The 11833-nt window shown below is 36.2% G+C and overlaps 1 protein-coding gene across 1 annotated transcript; it reads left to right on the forward strand.

Annotated features, from left to right (window-relative positions):
* The first annotated feature begins 701 nt into the window (after positions 1-701).
* Positions 702-1754, forward strand: LOC128856566 (protamine-like). The gene is made up of 3 exons (XM_054091873.1): positions 702-1011; positions 1099-1482; positions 1579-1754. Exons 1-3 carry the CDS (start codon positions 841-843, stop codon positions 1654-1656), a joined length of 633 nt encoding a protein of 210 aa, XP_053947848.1. The 5' UTR covers positions 702-840; the 3' UTR covers positions 1657-1754.
* Positions 1755-11833: the final 10079 nt, after the last annotated feature.

The following is an 11833-nucleotide window of genomic DNA, read 5'->3' on the forward strand; positions in this document are numbered from 1 at the left end:
GTCTGAGTCTTAGCCGCGTAAAAATTGAGCAGCTGATGAGTGCTGAGTTGATTTCACTTCATTATACTCCAAGAAGCTACTAGGAAAGGAGCTACAAGTTATGTTGAGCCCCCCCCACATGGATTCCCAATGAAAAGTGTGCGATTAAGAACACCAGAACTCACAATAGATGTGGCTTTGTTAGTCTCGTTCCTCCAATCCATCCAATTTTGCATTATTTATGAACGGACTCACCGAATTTGTTTCCAAATGTTACATATTGACACTGTAAAATTCGGGGTTTTTCAGTTTTTTAATAATAAAAAAACGAAATAATTGAAATAATAATATTACTCTAGTACAGGCAATAGCTATTGGTGTTGCGCATAATATATTAAAATTTCAGACGATTCGGTTGAATTAGCTTTTGCAGCATGATTTTAACCATTTCAAATATTTCAAAATGCAAATTTTGTACTATCAAAGATGTAAATACGTTTTAGCTACATCTCGCTTGAATCATTTTCGTACATATTTGTGTGTCAGTCATTCAGTTAAATTTCGAAGACTGAGAATGTATGACTCAGATATTCGTAAAACCTTGCACCAACATTCATAAGAACTTTTTACATTACATGAAATAATTCTACGTGTGCTATAATGGACTTTGCATTCACTACCTTTCTGTAATTAACGTTCAAAAAATCTTCGGAGTCTTTGAAATACTCGACATCTGAAAAATTCAAATCATTCGTATTACATTTTTGTTAAAAAAGAAATTTTTATTGCTGCACTAAAAAAATTTTCGGTTATATATTTATTTGGCTCGTTAAATAACTATTTTGAAATTTTTTGCAAACCATGAGTCGTTGTTGTATGCGACCTGGACGCGTTACCGGTAATGGATACCTAAATTTTTTACGCGAATTCCGCATGAAAAACTGTGGCATGACGGCGGTGCAAACAGTGATTCAAGGTGCGAAGGCATGGAATCGACTATCGTGCAAGCAGAAGGCCAAGTATCGTGCAATGGTGAGTAAAATAATCTAATTCCGGGATGCCTATATATATCATCATATAATTCCATGTGTATGTGCATGTACATACATATGTAAACAGGGCTGCAAGAGTGCGCGACGTAAGAGGAAGCGTCGTGGTTGTCGACCAAAACGACGTAGGCGTTCCGGCTGTCGAAAGAAGCGCCGGCCAAGGCGTCGTGGCTGTCGGCCAAAAAAACGTAGGCGTTCCGGCTGTCGAAAGAAGCGCCGGCCAAAGCGTCGTCGAAGCTGTCGTCGTCGTTCTCGCCCCCGTCGCAAGCGCGGAGGCTGCCGAAAGCGCAAGCGTTGCATGAAACCCGGCCCAGTGACGGCAAATGCATATTTGAACTTCCTACGCTCCTTCAGACGTAAACACTGTGGCCTCACGCCACGAGAAGCTGTAAAGAAGGGCGCGCGAAAGTGGTGTTCAATGTCGCCCGAAGCAAAACGACGCTACATGCGACAGGTTTGTATAAAGCTCTCTGAAGCTCTTAGTAATAAAATGGTGAACTTTTTTTCGATCTTTCAAAATAATGTCATGTTTTTTTTTATTTTTTGGCAGGCCTGCAAAATGACAAAGAGCAAACGTAAAAGGAGAAGTGGTCTGTGTCGATCATTCCGTAAAAAGAGGCGTTGTTGAGTGCTTCTATGTACCCTCTATCAAAAATGTTTGTAATATAAATTGTGAATGTGAATCTGTTTATTTTTTAATAAAACCGAGAGTGCGTAGAAAATGGATAGACTAATACTACTGTGCTGAAAGTCACATATGAATCACATATTGACTTAAAATACTTACATTTATTTTTCATAATGGTTTACAAGAATATAAGCTTAACTTTCTCCAAATGAATAGAAAAAATGTGTTCGAACAGAAAACTTTTTTTATGACTGATAATTCAGCAATAAATTATGTGTCTAATGATGCTGATGGAGGCAAGATTCTTGCCAATTCAAAACATATTCCAATACGCAATGGTTTCATTTCTTGATCTATGTATATATAATGCCCTGCGATCTCTAGTATGAGCTATTGGAGCTCTTTGATAGATTTCAGCACTCCAATCATTTGTTTCCATATCACTAATGGATTTAGAATCTTATCACCTAAATGTGTGGGTCTTCACCATGGGAGAGTTCCATCTTATATATAAAATAAAGTCAACGTTTTGTGTGTGTTCGCTAACCGGCAGTGTCTTTGCACCGAATTAAACCAAACTTACACACATTGGTGGATAGAGTTCGAGATATAGGTCAAAACGTGGACCCGGGTAACCTTCGGATTCGTATGTACAATATGGGTATCAAATGGAAGCTGTTGGTGAATGCTTTAGTACAGAGTATTTTTCATGCCGCTCCGTGACTGGGGTCTCGAGATATAGGTCAAAACGTGGACCCGGGTAACCTTTGGTTGTGTATGTACAATATGGATATCAAATGAAAGCTGTTGATAAGTGCTTTAGTGCGGGGTAATTTTCATACCTATTGATGACTAGGGTCTCGAAATACCTATATGCCAAAACGTGGACCCGCCGTGTCTTTGCACCGAATTAAACCAAACTTACACACATTGTTAAGTAAGTATTGAAAATGGGTTTCGTAAAGTTTGGTTGTAATTCGGAACACTGGCAACGATTACAGCGTTCTTTTGAACCAGCCATAATATCGTTTACTTTTTTAACGCTTGGGGCGGAGCTGAACTGTCAAATTGACATTGTGTATCCATACAATTAGCGTTGCATGAGTAAATCAATTATTTTAGTTTAATTATGCTTCAACTACTAGTTTTAGATAAAATGTTTTGTTTTTATGCCAATTATTTCCAACTTACACAACATTTAAATCGTAAATTGTGTATATAAACACCCTTTTTGGGTGTTTAGCCGAGTTCCTCCTCTTATTTGTGGCGTGCGTGTTGATGTTCTTCCACAAATGGGGACTCCAAACGGCAGATATTTTTTATGCGGAACTATTTTGGTGTTTCACGGATATTCGCCCTTACGTTTCCGAATGGTGGCCACGCACCAACCCATTTGGCTTCGGCGGCCGCCGCATAGTGAAATAATGGTATAGGGAAAAATTAATGAGTGGGCGCCTATGCTACATCAATGATAGCTTTGACTACAAGTAATTTTAACCTAACTTTAGTTTAACGGTGGCTCAATACTTCCGTGTATCTGCCAACACACGCTTCAATAATCAATTTATCTTTAGCTGCTTACACGAAATGCTTGAAAAGCAATGACGCAGGCAATCGAAATTCCATGACTAAAACATTAAAATCCCATAATATTTCTCTAATATCAAATTAGCGTAAATCAAAAACAAAAAGGTATTTAAGCAGCTTAGTCAGTTGCGAGGACGATGTATGCCACACGCATATATTTTCATATGTATGTTTGTATATGAGTCCACATATGCGTAATAAGGATGTACTTTGAAGTGCCGAAATTATTTGCCAACAATCCCGGGATTTTTCGGATTCGTAACTTTTTATGACACGCATGAAATGGCAATGCCTTTTTATGTCAAAACAAAAGCTACACCGACTTTAACTTTTCAGCAAATTTAGAGAGGTTCGAACTTTTTTATTTATGTTGTCTTTTTATATAGGCAATGCAAAAAGTTTCTCCGGCTTTCTTGAGTTTTCATTTTAACTTAAATTAATATTTAAAAACAATTATCTTCAGCTTAAATTGCACGCGATTACAGAATATAAGAAGTTTTAACCACTAAATATATTTTTTACTTTTTCACTTCTTTGCATCTATCTTTTTTTCGGCATACCTGAAGTTACTTTATGCTATTATATAGATAAGTTATGCTAAAGTATTATTTAATGCGTACAAATTTCACTATTGCCTATCGAAACACTTTTTACTTTAAATAAAAAAATATACTTAAAACCTATTTATTTATTATCTATTATGTAGCAGGAGGCTTCTCCAAAAATATTGATGAAATTTTTTCTAGTTAAGTCGTTTCAAATCCCGAAATAACAATAACGAGATCCCGAGAGTATCAGGATCGTGAAAATCGAAAAAATGTACATCCCTAGTGTGTTGCGAGCCGCTCATCGCAAAGTCAAGCATATAGTTTTTGATTTTTGCACGGCTCCCAGCGCAGAATAAGTGAAAGTCAAGCTACGGTTATCTATACTAATATTATAAAGAGGAAAACTTTGTTTGTTTGTTTGTTTGTTTGTTTGTTTGTAACGAATAGGCTCAAAAACTACTGGACCGATTTTAAAAATTCTTTCACCGTTCGAAAACTACATTATCCAGGAGTAACATGGATTACATTTTATTTTGGAAAAAAATAGGGTTCCGTAAGATATTTGGATTTTTCGGACACAAACTGAAAAAAATCTTATATATAAAATAAAGTCAACTTTTTGTGTGTGTTCGCTAACCGGCCGTGTCTGCACCGAATTAAACCAAACTTACACACATTGTTAAGAAGGTGTTGAAGATGGTTTCCGTATAGTTTGGATACCTATTGGTGGATAGGGCTCGAGATATAGGTCAAAACGTGGACCCTGGTAACCTTCGGATGTGTATGTACAATATGGGTATCAAATGGAAGCTGTTGGTGAATGCTTTAGTTCAGAGTATTTTTCATGCCGCTCCGTGACTAGGGTCTCGAGATAGAGACCAAAACGTGGACCCTAGAATGTGTTTGTACAATATGGATATCAAATTGAAGCTGTAGGTGAATGCTTTAATACAGAGTATTTTTCATGCCGCTCCGTGACTGGGGTCTCGAGATATAGGTCAAAACGTGGACCCGGGTACCCTTTGGTTGTGTATGTACAATATGGGTATCAAATGAAAGCTGTTGATAAGTGCTTTAATACGGGGTAATTTTCATACCTATTGATGACTAGGGTCTCGAAATATATGCCAAAACGTGGACCCGCCGTGTCTTTGCACCGAATTAAACCAAACTTACACACATTGTTAAGGAGGTATTGAAGATGGTTTCCGTATAGTTTGGATACCTATTGGTAGATAGGGTCTCGAGATATAGGTCAAAACGTTGACCCGGGTAACCTTCGGATGTGTATGTACAATATGGGTATCAAATAAAAGCTGTTGATAAGTGCTTTAATACGGGGTAATTTTCATACCTATTGATGACTAGGGTCTCGAAATATATGCCAAAACGTGGACCCGCCGTGTCTTTGCACCGAATTAAACCAAACTTATGCACATTGTTAAGTAAGTATTGAAAATGGCTTTCGTAAAGTTTGGTTGTAATTCGGAGCAGTGTCAACGGGTACAGCGTTCTTTTGAGCCAGCCATAATGTCGTTTACCTTTGTAACGCTTGGGGCGGAACTGAACTGTCAAATTGACAGTGTGAGTTACAATGTGTCAATATTTCTTTCTGATTTGGATGCCATAAGGAAAAAACGTAAGTGCAACATGTAAAAATTGTTTGTGAATTTTTTTGGAGTGGATTTTGGAACAGTGAATAATTTCTTACGAAATTTGAGAATTTAATGTGAAATCCGAGTGAAATTATGTGTTCGTGGAAAAAACAATTTTTTTCGTTTTTTTTTTTTTTTGAAAAATATAAATGGATAATGGTTAAAAAAGCTCCAATGCTTAATAAAACATATAAATTGAAACGAAAAATTCATGGATGATCAGGAAAAAAGACGATTGTTTATTCATTTGCGTTGATTTGAAATTTAAAAACAATCTTCTTTTTTCCTGATTTTCAATTTATATTTTATATTTACTCAAAAACAAATAGAAAAACAAAAAATATTGTTTATGCCAAAGCGCTTGAATAAAGAATAAAGAAATAAATAATATGAAAACCATATATTTTCTGTTCTAAACCATATCTATTCTATTTTAGTGTGCCCAGCGAAGGGGGCCGGGTTTGCTAGTATAATATATAGCAATGGTGCAACGCACACTGAAGTATGAATGTATTTTATATGCACTTGTAGTAGGCATATGAAAGCCATCATCTAAACAGGTACAACCAATTTAATCTCAACGATGCTACTAAGCAAGTCTAAAAAGCAAGCAAACATTTTCATGCTGGCGAATTTGTAGAGAAGCATGATGGGCTCTATTAAGCTTCAAGACTTAAAAAATAAAGCAGGGTACCTAGCAAGACTGCCTATTTAGAAATTTTGAATCTAGAATAATTACTGAAGATTAATACCTCCCATAGGAGCATGAGGCACTGCGACTTAAAAGACTTTTTTATCCTGATACCTGGAAAGTCCCGGGCCTCACACATGCTCGTAGATGGGACTAGTTTTATTGCATTCACCCATTACTCAGTTAGTACTTACCTTAAAAAGACAGCTGTTAAAACTTCATGATATTCTATTTGTTAGTTCGTGAGTTATTGTGCTAAGAGTGACGCTACTTTTGTTATTTTCAAAAGAATGGATCAAAAAGAATTTCGTGCATAATTTTACACTGCTTCTTGATGGCAAAAAATATCGTTCAAACAAAGCAATGGCTTGAAAAGTGTTAAGGAGGCTCCGCTCCATCCGAAACAACAATAAAACGATGGTTTGCTGACTTCGAACGTGGTCGTAGAGGCCCCGATTATGCACAACGCAGTGGGCGCCCAAATGACGCAGTAAAAACATCAAATAAATCCACAAAATCATTTCGAATGATCAACAAATTGCGTGAGTTAGCTGACATCGTAGAGATATCAAAAGAGCGTGTTGGCTTTAAATTGCATGAGCATTTGACCTCGAGAAAGCTCTGTTCAAAGTGGGTGCCACGTTTACTCACTGTTGACCAAAAACAAGAACATGTTGATGCGTTTGAGCAGTGTTTGGCCACGTTTAAACGTAATAAACCGGAATTTTTGCGTCGATATGTAACAATGGATGAAGCATGTATCCATCACTTCACTCTGGAATAAGAACGATGGTTATCTGAATGGAAATCAATGGGATAACCTCGTTCAAAGTACCCGAAAGCACAACAATCGGCTGAAAACGTTATGGCCTGGGTATTTTGGGATGTGCGTGGTGTAATATTCATCGACTATCTTGAGAAGGGAAATATCATTAAAATATGTCCGCATATGCAAAAAAAAAAATTTTGTTTCAGTAACAAGACAAACAAAACAATGGCAAAACATGGTATGTATTGAACTTCGAATGTAGGAGCATCCACCGTATTCGCCTGATTTGACTTTCAGAGTCTACTGGCTGTTCCCAGATATAAAAAAATGCTCACCGAATGAAGAAGCTATCGCCGAAACTGAAAGATAGATCGTTCAAAAAGCCAAAAGGTAAACCGTTCTACAGAAGTGGTACTGAAATTTAAGAGCGGCGCTGAAAATATTACGTTGTTCGGCATGGAAATTGCATTGTTAAATAAAGCTAATTTTGTGGGCCCGGGACTTTTCCGCCTATTAGTTATAGTCCAAACCATCCCCAACACCCAAGGGAACTTGATACTATATTACAAAAGCTAAGAGTCTAAATTCTAACAGTGATAGGATCAACTTTACTTTCCTTAAATAATATTAATCTGTATCCAGTCAATGTCGGACTTCTCAATACTTCATGCTCAACATGTTTACATAGCAGACATTCTATCTCAGTAGGCAAATATGTCTGGTGCAGATGTGAACGGAGTGCATCAAAACCGGTGACATAAACAAACTAAAGGGTGATTAAGTTTTAAAGGCCGGTGTTGATATTGAATAAAATACAATTTCTTTAAGAAATTATTGCCATTTCTCTTTATTATGATAATATTAGTATGGCTGAATTACGTATGGAACAAAATATAGGTCAAATGGTCGCCGCGGCCTCGGTGGCACACCTCCATCCGATGGTCCAAATTTTCGATGACGCTGAGGCATAATTGAGGTTATATGCCGTTAATGTGCCGAATTATCTCATCCTTTAGCTCTTGAATTGTTGCTGGCTAATCGACGTACACCGCAGTGGAGAAAATGTGCCTCATCACTGAAGATGATTTTCTTCGAAAATTGGTCATTTCCTGCCACCATTCTGACCATTGACGACGCTTGAAATGGTCAAGAGGCTTTAGTTCTTGAGTCAATTGCACCTTGTAAGCGTGTAAATGCAAGTCTTTATGCATAATGTTCATCAACGACGAGCGTGAGAGGTGCAATTGTTGGGCACGCCGCCGAGTTGAGGTGGACGGCTGTTCAACCACACTATCGCGAACAGCAGCAATATTTTCTGCAGTAAGAGCTGTACGAGGTGTTTCCACAAACTTTTGCAAATTTTAGACGATTAAATTGACCGAAAAAATCATTTTGATTTGAACGCCCGTTTTCATAACAAGCCTGAATAACTTTAACGCGTTGTTCGATTGTGTATCTTTCCATGGTTCAAATTGAGTTAGTCTGAAATTGAAAAATGTCAAATGAAATGATGAAAAAACTTGATGTTTAGGTGTGGTTCACATTCAACATCGGCCCTTGAATATCACCCTTTATAAGATCGAGCTTTGGAGGTTCAACTTAAGGAGGTCCACCTTAATAAATTTCTGAAATTTTTTGGCGGAAGTTTTCAAACGAATAAGTTTAATAATTCCTGTACGAAAAACGCAAAACTTTTCGGTGAGACACCATAATGCACATACATATATTGAAAACTCGGAGGCCTAAGTTTTGTACTTTTACATATACATACATACTTTTATATTATAAAAACAAAACATAAAGAGATTTATTTTACTACATATTGGCCAGCTACCGACTTTTAGCAGATTTTAGTACCCAGATAAATAAACGATAAAAACTGCCGCAAAAGCTGAAAAAATAAAAGCTAAATTGTAACAGATTTGCGCTCACCAACAACCGAAAAAGCCGTAAGAGATTAAAGAGAATTAGTTGAGTGGTCTTTTAGGTGCTTAGTGTTACAAAATTTCGTCATAAGTGACCATTCGAGAATATGAAATAGACATTTGGTGTGACAATCATGTGTAAGTAGGTAAATAAAATGAGAAAAAAAAATTATTTATTCAATAAAACTTACTTTGCCACCTGCAGTGCAGGCCTTTTTAAGTGCTTTACGAATACATACATACATACATATGTACATACACCAGTTATTGCCGTAGCCTTCGAAATCCTGAGAAATAATTCAGGCTGGTGATTGCGGTGCTTGTTAGATTGCCAAAACTGAAGCTATGTTCTACCGTACACAATTTTTTTAAATTGCATATGTATGCATGTATGCATTCCGATGGGTGTTACTGCGCCTAAAGAATTCGGATTACCCAATGCGAAGTAAAAAGAAATTTAGAATGTTTCAGCAAGTTTTTTGAAGCTCTGTTAAGTAAAAAAGGAGGGAACATTTGCGTCCGGCAAATTATGTCCTTTTTTTAAATTTTCCACAAACAAACAAAATTTTTGGAAAAAAAATTTCTTAAAATCATAGCAACCTCAAAAAACGTAAAAAACTTAATGTAATAATTCAAAGTATGCCATCCAGTTTGATGTACGCACATTTGAGGTTTATTTATTTTCATTTTTGAAAATATTCATTGAAAAATGAGGCAGAATGGAAAAAACGCTGTTTAACTGACATCTCTGAAAGCGAATGTCGTTGCTACCCATGATTCAATTATACAAGGTTAAGTAAAGTTTGACAACTGATTTCGAATGCTACTTAATCCATTGATGTAATTTGGAAGCAAGGGAAAAAGGGCATAAGTTTATCCCCTTTCTGAAAATGTAGTAAAAAATTGAAAAAGGTCGTTGTAAACCATAGAATAATTTTATGTTATTTTATAAGTGGTGCTTAATTATTTATATTTTTAACTTAACTATTTCCATGGATTTGTGTCATATATATGTATATGTATTTTGACCATGCATCGGATTGGAATCTATATGTGCCACTTGTAAACCTACGCTGAAGTAATAAATAAAACAACTTGAGAATAGTGGAAACTCTTAACAATTATCTTATTGAATGCTCATTGTTCTCTTCTTTTGTTTATTGCACCGGTTAAGATTCTTTATTCGAAAGTGCATCCGGCATTTAAAAAAAAATCGTTTAACATCATAGCGTAAACTCACGTTTGTACTTAATGTGAACAATTTTTGTAAAAGTGATATCCCACCGTAAAGCTCCCTGCCGTTGAACTGGTTAAACGCTGATTCCAACATTTTAATTTTGTCCAAGAACTCGGTGCTTGGTTTAACTAATCCGCCCTTAGATAAAGTGTCAACCCAAGTAAATGTACGCTCATTGCAGGAACAATCGGTCAACTTTAATTTGCGTATTATGTAACTGGCAATATATTCAATGGCATCTTCGTGTAAGCAGTCAAAGTCAGCGTCCTCATTTAATGAATCGTTGGCGAAGAGAGTGTCGTCTGAAACTATCTCATCTTCTGTTAGCAAACTTTGTAAAGTTTCTAAAGAAGTATCATTGAGACGGAGCAAGTTAGTTTCGTCGGCCTCAACATTGCCACGATCAACTAATATTGAAGTATTTCGTGCTGTTAATAGAAAGCGTTAAGTTATTCAGAAATGAGTAAAATATGAATTAATTCACCTAATAAATATCTTCGTAATCTATATTTAAATTCCTTAGGACTAGGATTGTCATACAACCCGCCCTTGGCACGCATCGCCCCGAAAAAATGCTCCAGTATATCCTTATTTAATTGATAAGTCAGAATGTACTGAAAGCAGTACTTTTCCTGAACATAACGATATAAGTCCCTGAGGGACTTGTTGCTTAGTTTTCACAGTTTCCACAGAACTTTCAATAGAATTGAAAGATGCGAAAGTGTAAGCAAAATGGAATAGGCAAAACAGTATTGCCTGCTAACTTTTTCAGCAAAAGTTTTAATTTCTACGTTTTTGAGTACTTTTTCTTTAGAATTTGCTCTGAAATAAAAAGTAGCTTTTCCAAGAGGACAACACGGATTTATTAAGTAGCTTCAAGATGGCTAACACAGGGTGAAAACTAGGCTACTTACATCACCTTTAATTATTGCTTCATGGTTGCTACCCATGATTCAATTATTAAAGGTTTGCTCACTAGTGACATTCAATTTTTGACACTCCCTTACAAAAGGTTGTATTTAAGAAGGTGCATAAAAAGGAAAAAATTAAATCCTTTTTGGTAAAAATGGTAGCAAAATAGTATTTTGTTACTTAAATGGAAGAAAATTGCGAACGGTTTAAAAAATAAATTTTAATTAATATTTGAATGTAAATAATGGTATAGAAAGAAGTGATTAGCGGAAATTGCCAAGTCTAATATTAAAGCAAGAAATTATTTCACTTAATCCAAGATTTTATTTTGTGAATTAATTTTGAAATTTAAAACCGATCGAGAATTTTCACCAATATGAAACTATTTTTTTAAAAATAAATATAATTCTGTTAGGTGTTTGGTCGAGATCCCCCTCCTATTTGTAGCGTGCGTTCCACAAATGGAAGGACTTACAGTTTGAAGCCGATTCCGGTAGATGGTTTTTTATGAGAAGCTCTTTCATACTGGTACTGTGCTTTTCTAAGCCTTATCTGGACACTTTATCCATCCATAGGAAGGTGGGCTCATTGGAAACAAGTTCTGCCAAATTTTTTATAACGAGGTTTGCAATGTAATCGATTGCGTCGGGACTATTCAATAATTCTCCTGCTGTAACTCTTTAGCAAACGCTAGCTCTTTGCAAAACATGAGTTCTGTTTAAATCACCACATCATAAGAAATAAAGCTTTGTAAATTCTCCATTTCGATCTCGGATTGCGTCAAATACTCTACCATGACCTGAATTAAGCGGTATGTATTCCATGTCATACTACCATAGTCCTGAACATACCG

The sequence above is a fragment of the Anastrepha ludens genome, chromosome 3, assembly GCF_028408465.1.
Source record: "Anastrepha ludens isolate Willacy chromosome 3, idAnaLude1.1, whole genome shotgun sequence".
In the NCBI taxonomy this organism is placed as follows: Eukaryota; Metazoa; Arthropoda; class Insecta; order Diptera; family Tephritidae; genus Anastrepha; species Anastrepha ludens.